The sequence below is a fragment of the Aptenodytes forsteri genome, unplaced genomic scaffold (genome assembly GCF_000699145.1).
Source record: "Aptenodytes forsteri isolate BGI_AS27 unplaced genomic scaffold, ASM69914v1 Scaffold96, whole genome shotgun sequence".
In the NCBI taxonomy this organism is placed as follows: domain Eukaryota; kingdom Metazoa; phylum Chordata; class Aves; order Sphenisciformes; family Spheniscidae; genus Aptenodytes; species Aptenodytes forsteri.
In genome coordinates this window covers 7,117,113-7,142,390 of record NW_008795029.1, presented here as the reverse complement: position 1 = coordinate 7,142,390, position 25,278 = coordinate 7,117,113, and the positions used below count along the sequence as shown (strand labels likewise).

The window sequence follows — 25,278 nt, the reverse complement described above, 5'->3', positions numbered from 1 at the left end:
AAAGCAGTCGGTGCAAATTTAGACCTTTTATTTGTTATTACAGTAAATATTTAGTGTTCTCTGTCTCATTGAAAATGGAGAATTAAAAATAATATTGTCTAATAACACAAAATACCTAAAAGTTAAAAGCTGCTAGGGACACTGTCCATTAATGTATTAACCAAAATACAGGTTAAGACTATCTATCTGAATCAAAGATGAACTTGACCCTTTTTTATGACACTCAGCAGTAGGTTGTTAATATGAACAGACACCTTCCCAGGGAATAAACTCCTTCACAGTTGCATTAGCTACAGTATATTGGCTTTCCTTAACTATGCACAGTAAAAATTGACTGGTTGGGTTGGTTTGCCTCACGTACAGGTTTAAAAAGTTTGACAATAAATACCTGCGAAGACTTCTAATCCGGGAGAACCAGCCCAAGTCCAGCATTGTTTCTTTATACAAGAAGCTGGAAATCAAACATGCCATTGAGATGGCAGAGAGCGGAATGATAAGCAAGGTGCCATCGTCGGTGTCCCTCAGGTAAGCAAGCGATGCCAGTGTGGCCGAGGATTTTGGCCGGGTCATGTAATTTATTTCACAGTCCAGTCTGTAGGCAGGATAATCACTTTGACTTAGGACACTTTATGTCCAAATGTCACCTGAACAGCAAAGGTATGTGAAACAAGAACGTTTCGCTTGCAGCTCACACACGAAGTGCTCGGTGAGCTGTGCTCGTCCGGAGCGTGTAGTTTTACAAGGGCATCTGCTCACAGGAACACTGATTTGCCATGTAGAGCGGAGCTGGATTTGAACCAGTGCCTGCCCATCTGCTGCAAATAGCTATGGGGAAGCCTGAGGGGCATTTGGAAAAGTACCTTAATCAAATTTACAATTTAATGTAATTTATATCAAATTTTGGAGACTGAGTTTTGAGCCTTACCACTGACTCAAATGAGATCAAGATTTCATTCCTACATGTTATGTTTTCATCTGTTCCTCGGATGTTTTGAAAGGTTGTTTCCAAGTCTAACAAAGGAAATAATTCAAATGTAATTCCCAATCATAAAAATAAAAACATTCTTCCTCTCTCTCTCTGTCCTCTATTTTCCTTTTTTTATCCTGCCACAGTGAATATCATGAAGGAAAGATAAAGCCGCTTTCTCCCACTGAAATGGAAAACATGCGGGAAATATTAACAAAGAATCTCTACCAAATACGACATCGAGTAAGGATGAAGTTTTGCATACTTAAATATCCCACTACTCTTTGAATATACTGATTACCTTCCTGACATATCTTTGGGCTAGTACATCTGCTGTACTATAGCATAATAATTAATGCTGTTATTTACTTCTTTTGCCTATGAATCCATGTCCTATCATACGTACAGCCACATATTCATACTCCTTTATGTAAATAGCTTACATGATCTTATACTATTGATAAAGCTTAATGTTTTTGTCATATTACCTGCAATGTACTTACATTATTTAAAAAGGATCATAGGTGCAAATTCAACCCAACACTGTCCACTTATATCAGTATTTTGGTCACTTCATGATACGGGATTAGATTTCCCGTTTGCCTCCAGTTGTGAAGTTGTTTTTATTAAGAGCAGAGGTGATGAGCTGGAAAAATACTGAAATGAAAGCAAAAGGACATTTCACATTTACCTTCCTGTGGCTTAGTAGTTTGAACGCCTGAGCCCTTGAAAAACATTCAGAAGTGGAGCAAGCTTCAGCTTGCTGGAGGTAAAAATGACTTCCCCCTAGGTGACTCGTCTTACCGCTTTCAAATGTGCGTTGTCTATTGACATATTGACTGAGCTAGTACAATGTGGGGCTAAACACTGTATTAAGCCAGTTTTTCCAATTTCTCTTTCATTATAAATATCAGCAGGTTAAAAAAACCCAACAAACCAAACAGGTGCTTGTGAAGCAGATGACTAAAAAAATGCTGGTATAATTACTGTTCTTGTTCTTAATCATCTGCAATACGATTTTGTTCACAAGGATTTATGATGCTTATTAAAACATTAAAGCAAAAAGCCGGTTTTGCACCATGCATATAGTTCAACACATTTGACATTATGCTTTTCAGAATGTGACCACTGCTTTTATATTTCAGACAATGTCATATAACCGACATAGCCTGGCTGCAGATGCAAATGAAAAGCAGGCCAAAGAAATTCTGATCCGTCGCCGGCACAGCCTTAGGGAGAGCCTGAGGAAAACGAACAGCCTGTCAAGAGAAAGACCGGTACTTGCATTTTGGTTGTTTCGTAGAAAGCAGTTCTTTGTAGCCAAATGTCATGCAGAAAAAAATCTTCGGAAATGCAGAAAAAATAAATCCTAAATTTGGAAGACAACTGCACATACAGTGTCACAGTTACACCTTGAGTTGCACACATGGGCCCCTTAATTTGTGTCGACCCCTTCAGCAAAGCTTCAGTCTTGTAGAATGTGATATGGGAGTGGATCTGTTGCCATAATTTTATCTCAGAGGAGCTGAACAGGCTCTGTACACAGCGTACTTCTAAGGGATGGTCAGTATTCTCTATCAGTATTTTGATGAAGCATGGATGATCGAGGTCGAAAATGACTTGGAGGTAGACAAACTACTTAATGTATGCTCCAAAATATGGGAAAGAGAACTTTTAATCACGTCAGTCAGAGTGAGCTCTTCATTTGAAAAATGTTGTGGGCTCTCTTAGTATTCATAAAATGCAGTCAGGACTTCAGGTTTTGACACAGAATAGGAAAACCCTCTCCACCTACAAGAAATGCTGTGGCATGATAATATTTGGCTCTCTGAGGCAATCCTGCAATACCTTCACTGTACACTTCAGACCATATTTGAATGGAGCACACTAATTCAGCAGGGAAGCTGATCCCCCAAATCATCTTCCCATTTTAGGTATCAGGGAAATTAACCATCCTATAAATATGTATTTTCATGTTACAGGAATACTTAGTGACTGTTGTCTTCATTGATACAGTTGTCCTTCAGCAGCTGAGGCTGGAATGACGTCTCCAATAAGTGCTATATCTCATTTGTGATCATTACCAGGGCTACTGTGGTGTTAATTGTGACAATAAGTCTGTTCCTGAATTATTTTTTCCCTCTCAACCACAGTTACATATGTTGTCTTTGTCATACCAATAAATGATTTACTAGGTGGAGTAATGAAGACACTCAGCAGGACTGAGACATTTTTGGGGCAGGGAGAGAAACAGGGTGTCTGACAGCTTTTTAAAATGCACAGGCTGTAATTTCAAAAATAATTATCCTTGGATAAATCCACCACAGAGGGAAGCATAGTGGTCCTGAGCAGCACAACAATATCTGAAGAGGAAGAATGACTCACAGAAAATAAATTTCCTTTCAGGTTCCCTTTGAGTGTACAACAATGAATGGTACAAGCAGGGGAGAGCTGGTAGACTGTAAAGGTGTTAAAAAATCTTCGTAACAAATGTAAGAAAGGACACTCTCGAGAAATTTCTGAATTTAAAAAAAAAGCAACCTGTCCTGGAAAGTACCTCTCATGTTCCAGGAAGTATGAGGTGTGCTCTGCACCCAGGGCCTTCAGAGCTTAGTCCTGGGAAAAGAAGGATTTTATGCCCTGAACTGGTAAATGATCACGCTGGTGCCTAACTTCCCCATCAACTTCAGTGTGACTAGTCAACTGTATAAAGTCATTTATATGTATAAAGCACTTGCAGGATCAGAATACAGATTAGTTCTGTGCCTGAGCTTCAGTCACAACCAAATTTTTGCAGCTGACTAATAAAAAGTTCCAAACTGGAGTTGCATGAAGTGATGCCGTGCTTGCAGCGTTTGCCTTCCTTAGGAAAACCTGTACAGGTAGGGTTGAGGTCAGAGAGCGTACATTTATTAACTTTGATCTTAGAGGGCATATCACTAGGCTTTGCTTTGATTAAGCTGCTTGAGATTACTCAGTCTTTACCTTAGTTAGCACAGACCGCAACCAGCCATAAGTGTTAACTGGAGTATGTAGTAAAAGATCACGTATTAGCTAATCCCAAACTGTTCTCTAGCCCTTTAGCTACATAAACCCGTTCAAGCCTCAGTCGTGTATGTTAACATACATTATGCAAGTACTTCAGTCTGCGGTAACCTAACATGTCTTATATTTCTTTGCACAGGCTGCTGCAAATACAAAAAGATTCCTTTCACTTCCTAAAAACACTAAACTCCCAGAGAAACTACGAGTGAGAAATAAAACATCTTCCAGAGGTAATGACAAATTTTCTGCTGCCTCTTACTGTGCTGCAGTCATTTTGCCTACGTAGAAGGAAATTTTTTTTAGGGATGATATAGAGAAATCAGCATACTAATTTTCAAATAAATATTAAATGTTTTATATTCACATGCTTTCATTCTAGAGTTAATATCTTCATAGCATATTTCTAGGTGTTGGGTGTTTAGCAGGGGTCTTAGAGTATTAAAAGCAATGGGTCCTAAAGGAGATATTTGTGTGTAGAGAAACGCCCCAGCAAGCAGAGTCTTGTGGGGCTTTCTCAGTTCAAATGCTGTAGTGGCGTAGTCCTTGCAGCACATCTCCTCATGTGAGCAAGCAGCAGCCTGAAACAGTTCTGCACCAGAAACACTGCCATGGCTCATTCTCCTTGTCTTTATTCCATAATGTCCGGATCTCCCTCTTGGATTATGAGCCTATTCGGTTTCTTTTCTCACTGGCGTCAGGGTAGAGGGGACTGCCCTGGGAACCAAACCAGAGAGAAGAATGAGGACGTGAGGTCTGGTTTATAGTTCTCATGAAGAACTTCTCAAAATCCTGTGGTTTACAACCAAGATGTCAATTTTTGTTTTTCTGCCTAAACTCACCAATGTTTCATATTGGAATTCTTGAATTCTAACAAAAAAATAAAACATCTGGAGGAAGACAATAATTTGATGTGAAAACTTTGCCCAATTCTATATATTACTTTTGATTACTACCAGTTGCATTACCATGCTTATACCATGCTGAGGAGCATTGCCTTTCATGACAAGCAACCGTCAAGATCTCTTGCTGGGAAGATTACATCTCTGCACAATCACTAAAATGTCTTGATCCCCACCCCGATTAGTTTCCCACTCTTCCAGTTTAATTAAGCAACAGACCATGTTTTTGTCTGTTAATAATTACATCTTTGCTCTCCTGAATGTAGGATGCCTTTTATTCTGTAGTTAAGTCTGCAGAGGTCACATACTGTCACCTAGAATTAAAGAGGAAATGTGCCTCCAGATTATTCAATTGTCAAAAAATATATTATTTGGCATATTTAGGGGGGGGGAAAGCCTGCAAACACAGTATGATGAAGACCTTCCTTGATATATAATTATCTGGGTGAATGGACAATTATGTGGTGATACATTTCGTTGACCCCTTCCTCACCTTTTTAAAAGAAATAACTTGTAGGCTACTAATGGAAGTTGTTCTTATGACCCTTGCACAATACACAATTCTTTCCTTCGATATATTTAAAACATCATATCTGGCTTAAGTCTAAGAGCAAATTGGAGGCATTCATAAATGATTGTTAAAATGATTATCAAATGACTGAAGTGTGCAAGTTTTGATGAAGATGTTAGTCAATTTAAAAGAAGTCTGCTGGGGAAAATACATGCACATGTATACATCCAGAATGTTTCCAGCTTGGTTTACCTGGTACCGATCATTTAAGAGTATTCCCTGAATGATAATGCCAGCTTTCACTTGACCATTTTCTACCCTGCTGTGATGGGGTGAAGGAGTCTGCAGCACTTGCAACCTGTGAGATTTGTCATGTAGATTTTATTTGATATCTTACATTCAGGTATATTAAGGATGGGATGTTTCCTCCCATCTGTACATTGACCTTGGGAGATCCTTTGCTCGGTGGACTATTGATGCTCCTTTTCCAAAGTCAAGTTTCTAGAGTCCCTGTACACGTCGTGCTCTGGAAATGCCTCTCAGATTAGATTTCATGGGATGTGAGGGTGAGAAACCTCATTTCTGTATCCTGCTTGGCCGTAAGCGGGGACTAGACCCCAAGTAGCTCAGAGACAGGTTTTTCCATGTCCAGAGCTAGAACTGGGGAAATGTCGACTCAAACAGGGGGGCACTCGGCGACTGAGGAGCAGCTGAGTGAGGACTTTCTAAAAATCACAGTTTTGAGGGGAGGGATGCTTGTAAGTCAAATCTATCCTCTGTCCTGGCATAGTTAAATGTCTATTACTGGGTCTAATCGGAAAGCACCGAATTTAGGAACACAGGGAAACTTCTTCTTTGGCTGCTAGTGCTCAGTGTGCTGTTATTGGAATATTCCTGAAACAGTAGTATTCTGCACCTAAAATTTTAATTTTGTTTTCAATTAACAGTGGGTGACAGCAGTGACTCTGAGATGGATGCAGCTACCACAGTGCTCAATCTAAGACCCAGAGCAGGGAAAATCTTGAGAGACCAGAGACTGAGACAGCAGAGGCCACCGCCTGAGTTTAGGGTGGAGTGGAAGAACGAAGTTGACGGGAGCAAGGACAGCCGAGGAGAGCAGCAGGAGCCGAGCACCTTGCCTCAGCCATCCATCGGGTTCAGGCAGCCACTGCTGACAAGACCAAGATTTGGCACTTTGAGCAGGGAAGATTTGACTGCAGACCATGGGTCGGCAAGACCTATGCCACCACCACGATTAGTTAGGCAGGCATCACAAGGGGAAAGGCAGAGAAATAAGCCTGAGAACCAGCCGTATTGAACATAGCGAAAAGAGAACTGTTGGTAATAAACCATGGACGTATCGAGTTAGGATTCTAAACTATCTGATCAGACTATGGGATCCATTAAAAAAACCAACCAAGCCTCAATGTGGATCTAACCACTTCCATTTGGGTAAAGTCAATGCCATTAACTAAGTGAAAGGAATACTGGAGCAGTTGCAAAGCTGAAGACATAAAAAACCAATGTCTTTTATAAATAACTTATGGCAATGCTTTAATTACATTATTTCCACTATTAAGATAGGATGGAAATGTGCCTTATCACATCATCTCTTGTGGAACCAAGTCATGCAGGTTCAATACCCAGTTATCCATTGAAAATCATTGTTGAAAGTCCAGTGGTGAATGGGTTCTTAACAAAATTCTGTATCATTTCAGATTTTATTTATAATCAAATAATACTTGTTTTAACCAGAGCTTTAATATGAGTAACACTGAAAATTGCACAATGCACCTATCATACAGACTTTGTAAGAAGAATAAATATATTCCTGAAGCCCAGTTTGTTCGAAGAGCTGTGATGCAGAAAAAGAGGAAGAAGAGAAGGAACAAGCTGTAGGAGCAGAATTACAAACACAGTTTAGAGAGAGGACTTGCAACAGAGACAAGACCTGAATAGCTTGAATTTTTACTTTCTGAATTTTTGGCAGTATGTAACCTTTGAAAGGTACTGAGGATCGCCAAGGGAAATCTGAATGACCTTGACTTTCACTAATGTCAACAAGAGCTGAGAGCGCCTAGCAGGACACCAGAAGCCCTAAAAAGAGAAGACTTCAAGTGGATAAATAACATGCTTATTCAAAATTGCTTTTTGCACCTTAGTTTCTCAGTTGCAGTGTAAACACAGCAGTAGAATAGTTGCAGAGCGCTGCACATAGACAAAGCGAGCAGTCTCCTGTTTGAGTCAGGGACCACTGAGACTCAAGAAAGCTCGTTCACGCATGCTTGTGACCCTGGTCAACTTCTTTTACTTTTTGTTTCCTCATCTGTAAAAAGGGAAAGATAATCTTTTCTTTGTCTGAGCTATGCACTCCAAGGAACAAAAATGTTCCATCTAATTTGTTTGTACAGAAAAGTAGCACAGCAGGGCCCTGGAATCAGTTGAAATCACTGTGCACCTTAATAACACCCATAAGAAACAAGGACTTCTTCATCCTAGTGTAAATGGCTGCCATTTGAGTGCATATGGGAAGGGAGGGCGCATTAAAATAAACGATACTTAACTGTAGCTCTCAGGAATTTGCACTTTCTGTCCCACTTAATCTGTCTTAAGTTTTGAGCTTGCTTTAGCACAGATACACATTTCAGCACAATGCAGAAATCATTTTCATTCTACTTGTTAGAAGATTGATAACTTTCACTGAAGAATGTACACTGTGAAATCATAACTTTTCTTTTTCATTAGCACATTTCTAAATCTGTGGGCAATAAGATTAATTTTTTTTATTTAAGCTTGTTTTGAAAGAACTATTAAAAATCAGAATTTCCTTTTAAAATCACAGGGTAGATTTCTTTCAAAGGTTCATGGGCGGGGTTGATAAATTAGTTTTATAAATGGGGATTTAAGACTTTCCTTCTTCTAACAGCTTTTCCAAAAGATTTATTTCACGTATGTATTTGAAATGTTAAACCCTCCTGAACTCTTTTATTGGCACAGGTCTTTCAGTCTTTTTCCTTTGTGCCAGCTGTGGAAGTTTCTGCTGTGTGTCAAATGCAAAGTCTAAGCTGCAGAGGGATGGCTATGTGAACCCTAGAAATCTCAGTCAAATGTTCATGGCTATTCTCAACAAACTATTTTTGTGGAAGGCAATACTTAGCTATCCTTTCATGATCATCTCCTGTTTGGAAATAAAACTGAATTCAAACAAAGCCAGCAAGCTTTAAAAACAAATTTGAATTTGTCTTTCAACAGGAAAATATGTTTCATCAGTAAAATTGTCAGCGAGTACTCTGTCACTGCGTTATCGAGATCATGTTTGAATAAGAAAGAAGCCTTGAGTTTAGATTTCAGTTTTGAAACCAGGTCCTCCTTGCAGATCAGACTGTTTAGATTAGGTGTTTTGTATCAGGCCCTGATCAAATAAATAAATAAATAAATAAATGTGAAATGTTGTACATGAACATTTAGTTTACTCCCTGTGGAGCTTTCTTTTCCGTGTGCTGGTAACGACCAAGCAATTGGCTTGTATCTGGGGAAAGCTGCCCTTTTTTTTTTCAAATGGTTGTAATTTTTTTTGGCACAATTTTTAATAATGAATGCAGGTTTCAGGAACCTTACTGCTCTGCTGGTTGTCCATTAGTACAGTGCATGCTCAGATAATTGGTACTTAAACTGGGTGCCCCATAGTACAAGCACGTCAAATTGGAGGTCGTTTTTATGAACTATGGCGTTAAGCTCTTGGTGCTTCAAAACATGCTAGCATGTTGTTACCTTTCCAAAGCACTTTGAGATCCATGGAAGACAAGCATCAAGGCAGATGTCCAGCACGGTTACACTGTGAAGCAGAATCACAAATTTTCTGGGACTCTGTCTCCTTGCAAGTGCTCTCTCCCTTCCCCACTCCTGCTCCTCCCCGGCTCTTTTCCACTACTGCTGGGTCAGACCCTCATCATCTCTGGGAACTATCCTGGTTGTTCTCCTTTTCAGCAGCAATGACAGCAGCAGGTGACACAGGCTGCGTCCCAGGTAGCCCTTCTCATTCAACTCTTGCTCTGGTTTGGGTCAGAGGTTTGCCTTTTCCTATCTTTTTTTTTCTTTTCCTGCAAAGGAGAAACAACTTCAGTAGCACTTTTTGATCTTTCTAAAGGGCCCATGTAACTTTAGCTTGCAGAGGAGACTTCTCCTTAGTGTTGTATCAAAGAGAGCTTGTCTGCTGGAGAATGAAATGCCCAATAAATCTGTCCTCGAGCACCATCTGATGGGGAAAGTCATGTATTGACTGGGGACATGTTTTTCACTTTTTCAGGAAACCACATCTTCAGCAGTGGCTGGGAAACCCGCCAAATCCACATACAAATTTTTTGTTTCCAGATGGACTCCCCAGTACACCCTGTAGTATTGGTATTTTACTGCTCTGGTGAGGAAGCACAATGCCCAGTTGTCCAGTTTTAGGGACAGCAGGAAAATACATATGTTACACTCTGAATTAGGGTTTTCTGAGAATTTCTTTCCCCCTTCAGCTGCTGAGAGGCCTATAAATCGAAAGTAAATAGGATACGAAAGTAGGGATAGCAAGGGCTAGAGAGTAGATAGACATCCAGTTATCTGTTTTAAGCAGATATTTGAAAGAGAAAACAAGAATAATTTGCCATAAGAGACAAAATTTTAAGGGCTGTCCAACCTGGTACTAAAGTATAATGCAAGCTCCACTGAAACCACAGGTGTTTAACAAAAGAAACCCATGCTGCATAACAATTTAGAAACTTGAGAATATCCTTCTCCGCTGAAGCCACATAGAAATCACATGGAGAAACAAAGTTAAAAATTTGGCCAAAATAACATCCATGCTGTTATGAAGAGTATCTTGGGGTCTCTGGGAACAAATACACTGCACCCTGCACAACCTTTTTCAAGAGGTCCACCAATTCCAGACACCAGCAACATTTTAAGGCTGACGCTTGTCGTGGTTTAACACGGCAGGCACCTAAACCCCCCACCGCCATTCGCTTGCTCCCCCCTCCAGTGGAATGGGGGAGAGAACTGGGGGGGGGAAGTAGCATTCATGTGTTGAGATGCTCACCACCCACCAACTGATGCCCAGCCAGTCCCCGAGCAGCGGCCCCCCCGGCCAGCTTTCCCCAGTTTATGTACTGAGCATGACGTCCCATGGTATGGAATGTCCCTTTGGCCAGTTTGGGTCAGCTGTCCTGGCTGTGCCCCCTCCCAGCTTCTTGTGCACCTCCAGCCTTCTCAGTCAGTAGAGCATGGGAAGCTGAAAAGTCCTTGATTTAGTGTAAGCACTGCTTAGCAACAACTGAAACATCGGTGTGTTATCAACATTGTTCTCACCCTAAATCCAAAACACAGCACTGTACCAGCTACTAGGAAGAAAATGAACTCTATCCCAGCCGAAACCAGGACAGGCAAGAAATGCTTCAGCTGGTCACCATTTCCAAAATTGTCTAAGTTCTACCAACATCCCCCACCTCCTGAAGAAAAGACGAAGGATTTTGAAATTGGCTGGAGGAATGGGTTTTGTACTGTAAGAGCTCTGATCCTATAAAATATGCTTGTGAATATGCTTAAAACATGGCATCTGCAATACACAGCCCCAGCCAGGCCAAGAATAGATTGGAAGCTCAGCCCAGGAAACAAAATGCAAACAGGAGAAAGAGGAACAGCTTTAGGACACAGTAGCGAGAGAAGTCATGGACTACCTAACTCACCTGATTCAGGTGCTATTTAAATCCAGGAGAGAGAGGAGGACTAGCAGTCTTTTTTCTCTCTCATTTTAGCAGATCATGATGTACTTTTTCGATAAACCTGCAGCTGTGCTTGACACAGTCAGTTGTGTGAATGACCACGAGGAAGCTGTCTTACAACTTTCAAGTCAAAGGGTTTTATCTCCCTCTTGGCCTATTTATTAGATGGCCAGCTAAATGGGGAGCTACTTAAAAAGAAAAAAAATGCATGGCAGCTTAGCTCTCTGAACATTCAAAGGACCCTTAGCATTTGGGAGTTATTCAAAGTTGGGGCTGAAAATTGTCCCTCTTGGATATTGTGCTGAGCCACTTCAGAATCTTCCCCATTAGAATAATTCTTCTTGCAGGTGGTAGGCAGATCTTCTAATGGGACAACACGATGGGAGATTGGGTTAGCATCATTCCTCTCCCAAGTAGGCAAATACTGATGCGGTTCCCCTACAGCACTGACGTGCTTGGAAGCCTTTTTATCCTGTGAGATTTGACAGAGTATGGGGGACTACGATCGCAGGAGGGAGAGTAATAGTTACACAGGCTGCTCTGGTGAGTCTCACTGTTTCAAGATCTGAAATGTGCTCAGGTTTACATTTATGATTTGTGAGTTAAAACAGCACCCTAATTGCCACAGGTTTTGTTTCAAAAAGTAATTTTTTTGCCACAAAAAGGAAAAGGCATTTTAAATACCCCAGTTTACTTCATTTATTTTTCATATCTAAAACCTCCTGTTTATTACACACTTGACAGGATGGAAAAACAGTCTCTATCATGTAGCACATCTCAAAAATAGTCCTTTGATGCTAATATATGATTGAAAATAACTAGAAATTTGGCTTTGTTTCTCCTTGTAAGTTAACACAGAAGTTTTTCAGAACTTCCCTTTAAAACAAGCTCTACAAACTTTCATTTTTATGAGAAAGAAGCCTGAGCTCCACTCACAATCATTTGATTCTCAGAGTTCAGGCTACAGTATACTCCCTTAAAAGATTCATGATCAGCTCTTCATGAATGAGTCTTCAAAATTATAGCAATAACAGCACAGTTGGGTCTTGGGTTTTCAAATCCCAGTGTCAGGCTATAAAACATCACTTACCCAGGGATATTCCATAGCACCCATAACCAAATGGGGGCTGGCAGCACCTGAACATACCCACAGAGGTTCCCATCAGCTAGAACGCGATGGCCTTACAGGGTGCTTGAAGTTAACGAGCAAGCCAGTTAGTAAGCAACGCTTGTCCTGTTTTGTTGCTGCATTATCTGCTCAATAAATCAACCTGTTCTCAGAAAATGAGAATGGTACTGACCTCTGTGATGGTGCTGCGGTGAGTAAATTCAGAGAAACGAAAACAGGACAAGAAACCGAAATCTGCAGAACTGGTATGTTTATGAAGGATCTCTTCAAGTGTACGCAGCATACACCAACATGGAATAAAACTTACATTTGCTTCATCATTTAAAAGCAACAAAATCAGTACCTATCATATGCTACCAGCTGTTTTACAGAAATAAATGTCTATATTGTATACATAGCCTCTTCAACATCAGTGGATCATAAAGGTCAGAAAAGCAGTCACTGTTAAAAAAGTGAAAATTTCAAAAGGTAAAAAGCAAAAAAAAAAAACCCCAACCCTGCCTACAAGCCCAAGAAAACCAACCCAAAACTAAAGTAACAGCAAGCAAGAGAAAAATCTTAATTTGCAGTGATTTGCAGGTAGAAACATTTTTCCTTTAGTCCATATTCAGATGTTTTGTTAGTCTTTAGATACCACAATCGGATTCAAGAAACTGCTAAGTAATTCAAGTACAGCCCACTAGACTGAAGCCAAAAATAGCTGCAACTGCTCCTCCCTCAACTTAAAAGGGGGAGTCACATCTCCTCATCTCCAGGAATGTCATTTACTCATCACTCTCTGAACTTGCACGGTTATGGCAACTAAGAGACAACACAGGGGATCCAAACATGGTCTCCAGCCACTAGGAAACAGTAGCTTTAAGCACTCCATCTCAAAACTGTTAATTTCTCTATTTTCTTTTATTTCTTCTTCTTCATGCACTGCCAAGCCACTTCTTGGCTGAATCCTTGGCTCCTGTGCCTTTTATGTGAAAAGTAGGCAGATTCAAATGATCATTTTAAGGAACAGCTTGAAGAAAAAAAACCAACAAACATCTGCACTTCATATTGACTTGAACACCTCTATTTTGTGCTATAGTTTCAGCAGAGGAAGAGGGGAAAAAACAGAGCAACAAAATGACAGATGTGGAATGTCACTTCATTTTATTTCTATTCCTTAATAAAAAAAAAAAAGAAAATTAGGGCAACTTTTCTGTAACTGAGTCTTTACAAAGAAGAAATGTTTCTGCAGCACTTCAGAAATCATTTTGGCCTACAAGTAAAAAATTTTTCTTCTGTAACATCAGTTGCAACATGTCCCTGAGACCACAGCCTTCCACAGATTTCTCAAATCAATTACGTAATTTTTATTTAGCATATATGGAGAACTATTTTTCAAAATAGAACAAAAATATTTGCTGATTGTGGAAAGCATGTTTTTCACTTATGTATAAACAACAGTGAAGTTTTTATAAGCAGAAAAGCAATATTCAGGCAGCTGTATATGTTAGTATAAACTGAATTTTACAGTGTTTACAGAATTCAGCTTTAATCAGTGCAGCTACTTAGAAGGGTAAATGTCATCTGTTACCTCATATAACCAACAAGTATAGTAAAAACTACTAAATCTTTCATATATATTAATTTTTGAGGTTTTTTTTTTTCCTACCCTTTTCCTTCAGCCCTTGCTATAGTTGCAAAACAGAAGTCCCTGACTTACAGAAGGGTGGTTTTAGGCAAAAAAGAAAAAACCAACCCCACACCTTTTTATAAGATGGAAAGAAAGAAAACAGGAAATTTAGGGCGAGAATGTTTTGGGGCGTGTACCAAGCAAGACAAGAGGAGATAAGACACTTGAAAATGCCACAAGTTCCCAAGGAGAAATGAAACACAGATTATTACAATAAGGAACTCTGAGGATATGTACTGAAATCATAGCAGTAATAAGACACACTCATTATGTCAATATATAAAATTAAGACAACTCAGAATTCTATACATATTCCCATGGTGCTGCCACTGGAATTGCTGAGGCTTCAACAAGGATTTAAATGATAGCAGGCACTGGAAAAGGTAAAGAAGAGAAAAAAAAAAAAGGCAAAGCACCATCTATGACTCTCCTGAAGCAGCAACACTATTTGCATGGATGTGTTCAAGGAGTTAACTAAATTGTTTTTAATTAAAAAAAACAAAACAATTATACATAGCTGACTTTGTACTTTCATCAAGTAGTACTAGGAAAAGCATATGGAACGTTATCAATGCAAAATATATTTTTTGTATGTTTCAAATGTAATGAACACAGTGGTGACTGGCAAGCAGTATGAGCTGGAACAGTAAATAGCACAGGAGAGTGTTACAACTCCCACTCTAGCTCTGAGAGCAACCTCTCATTAGTTAAACAGTGCAGATAAATGAAGACTAAAATACCAACAAATAAACAGTATTTCTCTTGCCACTGAAATGTCACTTATGCCTCCAGAGATGAGAGAGAATGCATTAATCCAGATCCATGAACTACTGCTAGTTCCTCCAGCACACCTTTAACAGTCATTCAAAAGAATTAAGAAAGAGATTTATTCTTAAAATGAAGGCAGAAAAATTGCACAGGAAATTGAAGACTAAAATACCAACAAATAAACAGTATTTCTCTTGCCACTGAAATGTCACTTATGCCTCCAGAGATGAGAGAGAATGCATTAATCCAGATCCATGAACTACTGCTAGTTCCTCCAGCACACCTTTAACAGTCATTCAAAAGAATTAAGAAAGAGATTTATTCTTAAAATGAAGGCAGAAAAATTGCACAAGAAATATTAACAAATAATTTATGACAAAGTTGCTCAGTAGAAGTTATTACTAAACAGAAACCACCAGTTCAAGTTTCAGTAAGGCTTACATTCAGTCTCAGTTTCAGTCTGAATGACCCCGTAGTATTATAAAATTGTCCATTTTAGGCCTTCTAATACATGAAGTTAGCATATACCCAATTCTGTTACCTGGGAAAGACCAGGAATCAGCAGGGGTTGGATGGCTACCCCAAGATGCCTAAATCATGCTGTGCAGCAAGTTTTGTAGACAAAGTATGCTTAACAAAATCACGTAAGCGGCCACCCTGTTAATTAAGCTACTGTCACAGCAGACAAATGGCAGCAGACCACAGCATAAGAAATTAAGGCTAACATGTTATGCTTAACAATCACGTAAGCGGCCACCCTGTTAATTAAGCTACTGTCACAGCAGACAAATGGCAGCAGACCACAGCATAAAATTAAGGCTAACAAGCTATATTGCAAATTCTCCTTCTGATTAAATAATAAAAATTAACCTCTGATTAAATAATAAGAATCAATTTCTGTCTTTTAACAATCTATCAATCTAAACACCATTTCAGATGTGAGCTACAAGCAGGATTTGTGTATTTCATGTCATTCTTTTTTTCCCCTCCAAAAAGGTTAAAAATCCATAAAAAAATCCCAGCCAGTACGATACAGCAACACCTGTCCCTCTTGCAAGTGTTCTAGTAGTACCAGTTAGAATAACATCTGTCTAGAGTTAAAATCCCTGCAGCAGAAATATTTATATGTACTTGTCTCCACGTGAACACCATGTGCCCTCTTAAAAGATCCTGTTACTACTGTACAAGTCTGGCATGTGTAAGCATCACCCCAGGCTGATTCACTTTGCCTCTCCTGTAAGATACATCTATGCAATCCAAATTTGCAGCTATTGATTTTTTAACTTAACGTTTCCATGGCTGCAGTATTTTTGTTTGTTCGCGTTCATTATCAGAATAGCTACTAGAGCCAGTCCAACCCCTAGACTTGGAGGGCCACAAGGACTGAACTCCTGAGCGATTCCAGAAAGGAGCGGGGCAACTATACGTCCCACTGAAGTCACAGACTGTCCAACACCTAGGAGCATACCACTGGCCTCATTCCCACCAATGGTCAATTCAAGATCAATGATACAAGTACGACCTACAGTAGTTGAAAAGGCTAAGAACGTGGAAGACAAAATGACCATCCATATGCTCAGCGCTGACGCATACAGGAGAATCAACGTGCAGGTAAGAGTGCTGGAGTGCAACAAAATTCTGTAAGTGTTGTGCTGATAGAGTCTTGTTATTGGTCCGAGCAGACAACCAGCCAGGACTCCAAGTGCACTGCTATAGCTCATTAGGTATCCAGCAAACAAGGGTTTCACCCCAAATCTCTCCTCCAAGGCCAGACTAAAATTACTATAGTACAGCAGTATAGCAACAGACATCAGCAACCGCACTAAAAATATATCCCACAGATCAGAGCACGCAATTCCTTTAATCCTCTTCAGCACTGTTGCAACTTGGATCCACGGGGACTGGAAAAGACTATCTCTTGCCATAGCTCCATTAGTTCCTGATTTCAAGTGCAGGTCACGATTTGCTTTTGCTGAAAAACTGTCTGTTCCTTTGTTGCCTTGTTGATGTTCCCTATTGCTGGTGTTTTCTTCACTCCAGGGTAACATCCAGACAAGACCTATACAGATCAAGAAATTAGCTGATTTCATTCAATTGCATTAACTTTACATGGAAGACATTAGTCCGATTGTAAGTTTACTTAGTGTAAAGATCAAAATTCCAAAAAGGATTTTAACATCACTTCAAAAAATTACAAAGATTAAGTCTAGTGTTATTCACAGTATCAGTTCAATTCTAAATGCGATGAAAGCAAGGAAGGAAAACACTGAGGTGACACATTCGCAACATATAAACAAATCTAAAGGCTAAAGCCAAAATTCTGATTTCTAGTCTTCATCTTTGGGCATATTAAAAATTCCCATTCCTGCGTCTGACTGTAAAAGTGATATATACAATGCAGAGGAGAAGCATCTGGAGGTTAATGGTTTCAAAATTTCCACCCTTCCACACAGGTTCAAATTCAAAGGGTAGTACCGGTATACAGAACATGTATGCCATAGATGGTAAACACACCATGAATTCAAGGTATTACAATGGCATAAAAACAGAAAAATGAGGAATGAAGGGACCCAAGATGCAAAATATGCCATACAACTTACCAGCATTCAGAAGGAAGATAGAGGCACACATGAAAGACGTTTGATAAAAGCCATCTTCCAACTCTGTAAGGTAGCCACCAACGACAGGCCCCAGAATGAAGCCCACACTAGAGGCTGCATTGAAGCGTCCCATTACTAAAGGGCGGTCTCTCTCAGAAACCAAGTCAGAAAGCAGGGCTTTAGAGATGGAGAGTGTGTGTTTGAAAATACCTGCAACATAATTCAAACATGAATAGAAAAATAATAGACAACAAAACAAATAGAAAAATAATAAACCTGTATTGCTCAGTCCAAAAGATTAAAAATGACAGAAGCTATCTGAAATATCAATGTTCAAAATCTATTTTTAAGCTTCCATAAACCACAAATTCTTCAGTGCTAGAGTCATGCAGCATGTTGGCCATGACCATCATCCTGGCTGTTCAAGGATTTGGACTTAGGAATCAAAATTATTCACGCATCTGTGTCAAAGGAGTGCTCCTGCAGCCCTGCTGAAAGAAGAGCTAACTATGCTGAGTGCTGGAGCACACCAGGAATAAAACAGCCACTAAAATAGGAACTTGCGAGTGGGTAATGGTGGAGTAGGAATGGTGTGTCTGTTTATGAACATAGCTCTGTACCAACTTTGCCGAGTATGGAGATTTCCAGGATTGTAACATATCAAATTCATATGGGAGACGGGTGGGCAGCAAAGGAAGAGCACAGAAGGGTAAGCATGCTGCAGGAATACTAATAATGCAATCTTTTATGCTCCTTCCCTCTGACCGGGACAATGCTGTCACAGTCACAGTCCTGTTAGCATTAAAAAGCATTACCTCTACTGAGTAATCAAATATCAATCAAACAATTCATTAGCAAATTGTTTTTAAATTAAGAAACAATATGAACAGTTCCTAAATCAAGACTATGGGCCATAATAGTGCCCTTCAGTAGACGTGTCCATAGTAATAGCAATGCTTATTATATCAGAATATATGCAATAGGCTGTGATGGTTTGCTCCCCCCCCTCCCCCAACCTGACCTTTATCTCCCGTAACCCTGCTCAAGCGATAACTACCGGGGCAGTCGTAATGGATGCGTCTGGTGGTGATAGCTGCGTCCGGCTCAAAGTGGATTTGGGAGCCAGATAACAGCACAATAGCCAAGGGCTATTGTGAGCAATGCGCCCACTTAACCAGTGAAAATCTGTGAGCGCTATGCAAATATGACTATGGGTCAATCACCTTAGCCCCATAAATAACGAGCAGCCCAAGTGCCCTTTGAGCTCTCCTGCATGGCAGCGGGCTGCACGACAGGATCTCTCCTTGAGTAGGGACGCCTCTCAGGGTTACTCCTGGAGGTTGAGAGATTCCTTGCCACAACAGATACTCGGTAAGTGACTAATAGCATGCTAAACTTTGAAATCTTAGCTAAGCAAGATAAAGGATTGATTGCACGTATACAATCCTTTAGACATAAACCGTTGACCAAGTCTGGGACTAGGATTGGATCCAGCCGCACCTAGACTCCTCTCTGAGAAGGAGTTTAGAAAGTAAGGGGGTCCTTTCTGAACCTCATGACTCAACGGGAAGGTGTCCCTGACAGTTCTGTCTGACCCTGTCCTCTATGCAGGACGTAATCAAGTGTACCTTGCCATCGAATCTTGTTAAACCACTGCCGCGTTTACCATTGAACTTTGTTAACTCACTGTTTTATATCAATAAAGTGTATTGTTGCTTCTCTCTTACAAGTGAAGTGCAGTCTCACTCCATCCACAACATAGGCGTTCAGCTATTATAAGAACTCTGATACGAACCCTGGCACAAGCTTAGCTTCAGTGCTGCAAACGTACAGGCTTTTGCACAACATAAATATTCTTTTGAAGCAGTGACCTAAAATTTCAGCCCAATTTTGTAGTATCACTTTGAGGTATATTTCCAGCATGAGAAAAAACAATAATGCACATATCATTCCATTCTGCATCGCAAGTGCAGGCCAAGATTTCCAGCAGTGATCTGGTGTATTGTTATGACTAACCTTACGATAGCCTCTTTCAAGGAATTGCTGCACTCCTATTCTCATAAAATTCAGCCACTCAAGGAGGCACAAAGTTGTGACAGTTTTTGAGTATTCATTTCAAATTATTTTCAGAAAAAAAAGTCATGAGAATGTTCGATTTGTAGAGATTTTTCCATTACTAGGGTTCAGTTGGTGCTGCTGGATGATGATGCTACGTAGCCATCCACATACCACAATTTCTCTAGCAGTAATTCTCAAGCTGAGACTATAGGGAATTTAAAGCATTTACTCACCTACAGGGACTCTAGAAATGGCAAACAGGAACACAGTGGTGGATGTTCCAAGAAGGAAGTAACCCAGTGCACTGAGAAGAATACAAGAAAGCAGGGAATACTGTCTTCCTACTATATCACTCCAGCAGCCCTTTTATAAAGCAGGAAATTAAAATTAGCTTTTTATAACATTTAACTATGTACAGTGAACAATGAGTACTTCTAAATTAAATTGAGACAAGAGATCAAAGGACTGTCAATGAAAGCTTAATAAGCTTATTACACAACATTCCTAAGTGCTCAAAATCTGGAAGTGATGAGCAGAGTTCTGCCCTGCCGGCAGTGCACCTGCTGAAACTATCATTCTTTTTAATGTCATGCATACAGCTTTTTAAAAAATAATTTCTCTCTTTTAAAAATACAATCCTGCAATAAACACCATGAAATATTATTAGTAGGGGCCCTCTGAAAATGTTATCACAACCGACCACAAATATTTCTTTGCACCAATAGTCACTACGTACTAGACACTTGTTGAGCATCCTAAAAGGAATGATCTTAGCTATGAGGAGTTTCTCATCTGAGTGCAGACAAGTAGGAAGTATTTATGAGAAGGGCAAGCAGTAAACTTGCATGCAGCTTGATTCCAAACAGGAAGTTTTTTAAGAAAGTAGGCAACAGTCTTGCAGTTCAAAGAAAATGCCACAAGATTACAGAAGCAAATTATACCAGGTGGCCTGCATAACAAACCCTGAAACAGTTTTTTTTCATGAGATGCTCAAATCTGCTCTTTTGAAAGCTAGGAGGTACCAGGGTAATATTAAAGGTGCTCCTGGCTAAACACAAGGATCTAAGGTATTGATAGGTAAAGCACACATTCAAGAGGTTCAGCCTTGATGTTTAGTCTTTGCACTCCTGCTTAGATTAGGATGTAAAAAAATCAAAAGCTAATAGAAAACAAAACCAAACAAAGCTCAAAGGCATAATGCATGAATTTAGGCCATATGGCAAATTACAGGGCACTATTCATTAAGCAGGGAAAGCAAATGTTAGATAACAGGCTTATGGAGAGCTGACTCGTGAGACTACGCATGCAGCTTGATTCCAAACAGGAAGTTTTTTAAGAAAGTAGGCAACAGTCTTGCAGTTCAAAGAAAATGCCACAAGATTACAGAAGCAAATTATACCAGGTGGCCTGCATAACAAACCCTGAAACAGTTTTTTTTCATGAGATGCTCAAATCTGCTCTTTTGAAAGCTAGGAGGTACCAGGGTAATATTAAAGGTGCTCCTGGCTAAACACAAGGATCTAAGGTATTGATAGGTAAAGCACACATTCAAGAGGTTCAGCCTTGATGTTTAGTCTTTGCACTAGATTATAGATTAGGATGTAAAAAAATCAAAAGCTAATAGAAAACAACAAAGCTCAAAGGCATAATGCATGAATTTAGGCCATATGGCAAACTACAGGGCACTACTCATTAAGCAGGGAAAGCAAATGCTAGATAACAGGCTTATGGAGAGCTGACTCGTGAGACTACTTTTTGGACAGGCTACTGCATTGAAGAAAACTGCTGTACTAGCACCAAAACCGAAGAGAACCCTGTGTGACCGAGACATGCTCAGTAATGTATGTCTGAGCCCAAATCTGGATTCTAGTTTTTGTCTAAAGACTGTATTCTGTTTAGTTTTGAAAAATTTGATAATTCCCTATAAACGAAACAAACATTTTCCACACAAACTAAAAACTGGATTCACCAACCAAAAATGTTTATATAAACACTATAAACATTTTGAAAATTTCATGAAACACTATTATTAACCTCATCCCTTTTTTCCCCTAAAATCCATAGAAATACCAACATACTTAGGAATGAAGTGTTAGAACTCACCACAAATGTGCTGGAAAATAGTTGCATTATACCATAGAGAGATCCTAAAACAAACAAGTAAAATACCAATGAAAAAAATTAAACTGATTTTTTTTAAAAATGAGAACTGCATAAATTTATAACTGCACAGATTTTTTAAATAAGGAAACATGAGAGAAACTCTGGGAATAATTTACTAAAAGAATAAGAAGAGGGAGCAGGACAAACCAAGGGTGGAGTTTAGCACATAACCAAGGAAATAGTTTCTGCTGAAAACTTGTACGATTGTGTAATGAAGAAGGATGTTGCTTTGTATTATGTATTAAACACTGGCATTTATAATTGCTTTCTCAGAATCAGGAGCGAATTTCATTACTGGGAGGCACTAATTACTTTCCACTTGGCACTTCAATGTGTTACAAGGCACCACAGAAGCACTGAAGAAACCACTGACCCTGCTCTTTCATTTTGGAGGCTAAGAGTTTAGCAGCAGTTAGTAACAGAAGAGAAGCAAAGAGAAGCAGAGAAAAACATCTGCCAGCCTCTTTCATTTATAAGAATACACCCCAAAACCCAGTATCTTTTAAAGTTAAAAATCAAAGCCGACTGTTGAAACGAAAACATATTTTTGATGAATTGCTGCTTAAAATACTACTCTGACAACTCAGAGCAGAACCAGAATTATTTCATGAAAAGTGCTAAATTTCATCCAAAATAAAAAAGCAAAGTAATAAAAAACTGAGTAACAGAGCCCATGTCAACCACACGTAGCTATAAAGAATATCATACTTGTATCATTACAAACCATAAACAGTACCATAAGATATAAGTAAGAACTTTAGAACCACGGAACTTCATCTTACCACTTCATGTTTAAGATAAAATTCCAAACCTTCAGAATTTACTTGTAAACACTCCTTAAAGACGATAAATATTTTGTCAAAAGACAGCTGCAAGGAATTTAATCAAACTGGGAGCAATCATGAGCTTTGGAAATCTCAGGAGAACCAGCTGCAGAAGTACTGTTTGCAAAGCCTGTAAATAACAATAAAACTAAAAGCAACACCTCTGGCTCCCAAAGTTGCTGAGCTGTGAATTCTTGGATGCTGGAAAAGCATCTGTACAAGTATTACCGCAAGACTTCCTTGTTCTTTCCAAGAATGCTCTTTCCCAAGTACCTGCTTTTGGCTACTGTCAGTATGCAAGTTTGGACAGGTCTTTGGGTCTAACACAGCATGGCTGCCCTTACCGTTTTACTTGGAAATTGGCCTTACTTTTCATTATGCTACTAGCAAGGAAGATTTATGTTACAATGTCGAATTTGCAGTAAGGCATAATCCAGTTCACATTATCTTACTCTTTGGTAAATCAGCCAAGTACTGCAACTCACCTATTACTCCAGCAACTGTATGACTTGCTCCTAGAGATTTGATATGAAGGTTCATTAAAGGAACAACCATGCTTACACCAAATAAATCCTGAAAAGAAGGCAGGAAAAGTTTTCATAACTGATCACTTTTACAAAGATGATCGCAACCTGGCTTAATAACAGTCGGTATTCTAAAAAAAAAATTAAATTATTTCCATATCAATACAAGATTAAAAGAAAATTTTTCATGGCCAATGTGGTATGCTGTAACCTCTACAACGCATCCAGTATATACAAAATTACAAACACACATAAACTGAAAGATAAAGGATTGCCTCACAGAGGAGTTAAAACTATGAAAACGGCAATCCTCTTTCCCCTTCCAGATACAATTTTTCTGAAGATATATATTTAAACATTAAATATTCCTTTAACATATATTAAACTTTATCTGTTTAACAAGAAAAGTACTCAGTACCAGTATTTTAAATTCAAAGCGGTCTGTAATTTCAATCATCTAAAAATACTTTTTACTTGTGCAAAGAGAGTATATTTGGAAAATCTACAGTATTTTAACTCTCAACAACAACGGGGAAGAAGCTATGGTAGATCTAAACCTACCTACAGACTGCCTTTATGTATAATTTACGAAATGTAGAGTATTTTAACTCTCAAGGGGAAGGGGGAAGAAGCTATGGTAGATCTAAACCTACCTACAGACTTGTATAATTTACGAAATGTAGTGAAAAGACAGAAACATGAAAAAAAAAAAGAAAAAAGAAAAAGACAGAAACATGAAAAAAAAAAAAGGAAAAAAGCAAAGCGTAAGTGAAAAAACATTGTGTAACAGGAGGGCAAAGGACACTGCCCATCCTGAACAGTACAAGGATCTCCTACTCATTCCTTTTGATTTTTTATCTTTTGTTAAGCTAACCACATTGACCCAGTAGTTCTTTCACTACTACTATCCGGCACAGCATACAGTGTCCTGTATCAGAGCAGAACCTTACAGAGGATCTATTGGAGCAAGATCACCTTTTATCAGTGACTGCTTGAGCTGAACTAGACCAGCCCTTCATAGTATGCCCAAAGCCTGAATAACTGTAGCAATGTGTATCACTAAGCAAATTCTCAGCATCTGCCTTTAGGTATCTTTTGACGGTTGAAACTGAGACGTACAAGGTTAGAATCCTTATTAAATGCACCAGCATGAGCAAACAGAGCACACGACTTACAAACATCTTCAATAACACAATCTTAGGTGTCATCTGCAAACCTGAAGAGAGGTTCAATGACCTCGTCCAGGTCATTGATAGAGACGTTAAAAAGGACAAGTCTCAGAATATACCCTAGCAGTACTGGACTTGTCACAGGCACGCAGGTAGAGCAAGACCCATTAACCGCTGTCCTCTGATGGGCAGTTATTTCTCATTTCACCTGTAATTTCTTACGCCGAATGATAACTACGCTGTATTTGCCTGGTTACAGGAAGCTTGCATCACAGGCAACAGCTCTTTATGATATTTCACCACACTCTACACCCTCTAAAAGGACACCCACTTCTTGGTTGATTTGTGTGTACTCTAGCTCGGTGTCAGCAAGGTATTACAGGGTTGGAGAACCACAGTGTTTAAAAGTGAGCTAAGAAGCAAAGATTTTTCTAACACACTTTTTCCTGGAATATTTGCTCCAGGACCCAAACCAACTAGACTGTTTCTACTGCCCAACCTAAAGGGAGGTAACAGAATATATCTACATTTCACAGTGCAAATTTGTACTCATTTTCCAAGTTATCCCTTTTAATTTTAAATTAATTAAACTGCATTTTCCCAAGGCTCATGAATCACTACAGAATACAAACCTTCTTTAAGGTCTATACACTGTGCTCTTTCAGCAAGGGTTTTTCTTTTTTTTTTTTTTTTAAGAAAAAGCACAGTTTTTTTTCTGGGGGGTTGGGCAGGGTTTTTTGTGGTTTTTTGGGTTTTGTTTTGTTTTTTTTTAGTTTACACTAAGCACTGGTATTTCAGGGAAACAAGGAACAGCTTTCTGATAAGCGTAAGGCAACACTCAGCTTTAAGGGCGCTGCGCTATTCCATTCCATTCACCGGATAAAAAAATCATACCTTTGTATCAGACTGCGCGACTGTTTGCACGTCAAAAACAATACAGGCGCTACAAACCACTATCGCTACAAACATTCAAACCCCAAAAAAGGCAGTCGAAGCGATGTACCTCATAAACCCAGCAGGTTTATCTGGAGCGTAACGGGGTAGCCCGCTAGGAGCTGGGGCCCGGGGGCGCCCACCAGGCAGCGGCAAAGGACACAGGGAGGGTAATGGTGGGGGGTGTCTGCCCGACTTCGGGCTTTGCAGCATCTCCTGACAACCCTGAGGGGATCTCGCGGCTCCGGAGCCGGCTG

At 39.5% G+C, this 25,278-nt stretch overlaps 2 protein-coding genes across 3 annotated transcripts in view; one reads left to right on the top strand and one right to left on the bottom strand.

The window, feature by feature from the left end:
• Positions 1-8,257, top strand: part of SLC9A2 (solute carrier family 9 member A2) — a 56,660-nt gene extending 48,403 nt beyond the window's left edge. The window contains exons 8-12 of the mRNA XM_009276162.1: positions 364-525; positions 1,114-1,210; positions 2,113-2,244; positions 4,152-4,242; positions 6,370-8,257. Of these exons, the coding sequence (XP_009274437.1) occupies positions 364-525; positions 1,114-1,210; positions 2,113-2,244; positions 4,152-4,242; positions 6,370-6,740 (853 nt within the window). The 3' untranslated portion in view covers positions 6,741-8,257. The remainder of the gene's footprint in view (positions 1-363; positions 526-1,113; positions 1,211-2,112; positions 2,245-4,151; positions 4,243-6,369) is intronic.
• A 7,285-nt stretch (positions 8,258-15,542) lies between these two features.
• Positions 15,543-25,267, bottom strand: MFSD9 (major facilitator superfamily domain containing 9). Of its 2 annotated transcripts, XM_009276118.2 has the most exons (6): positions 25,092-25,267; positions 22,881-22,968; positions 21,512-21,555; positions 19,642-19,771; positions 17,351-17,560; positions 15,543-16,809 (listed from the first exon to the last, which is right to left on the bottom strand). In XM_009276118.2, exons 2-6 carry the CDS (start codon positions 22,948-22,950, stop codon positions 16,019-16,021), a joined length of 1,245 nt encoding a protein of 414 aa, XP_009274393.1. In that variant the 5' UTR covers positions 22,951-22,968; positions 25,092-25,267; the 3' UTR covers positions 15,543-16,018. The 2 variants fall into 2 exon arrangements, with proteins under 2 accessions (XP_009274393.1, XP_019326777.1); XM_019471232.1 differs by lacking the exon at positions 22,881-22,968.
• Between the last annotated feature and the right edge of the window lie 11 nt (positions 25,268-25,278).

What these genes read in the sequence shown, in the direction of transcription:
- MFSD9 (XM_009276118.2), bottom strand. Translation starts at nt 22,950, where the DNA reads ATGGTTGTTCCTTTAATGAACCTTCATATCAAATCTCTAGGAGCAAGT. An exon ending in TACAGTTGCTGGAGTAATAG is followed by an intron (nt 21,556 to 22,880) that starts GTGAGTTGCAGT and finishes TGTTTGTTTTAG; the next exon opens with GATCTCTCTATGGTATAATG. An exon ending in TATCTTCCTTCTGAATGCTG is followed by an intron (nt 16,810 to 17,350) that starts GTAAGTTGTATG and finishes TGATCTGTATAG; the next exon opens with GTCTTGTCTGGATGTTACCC.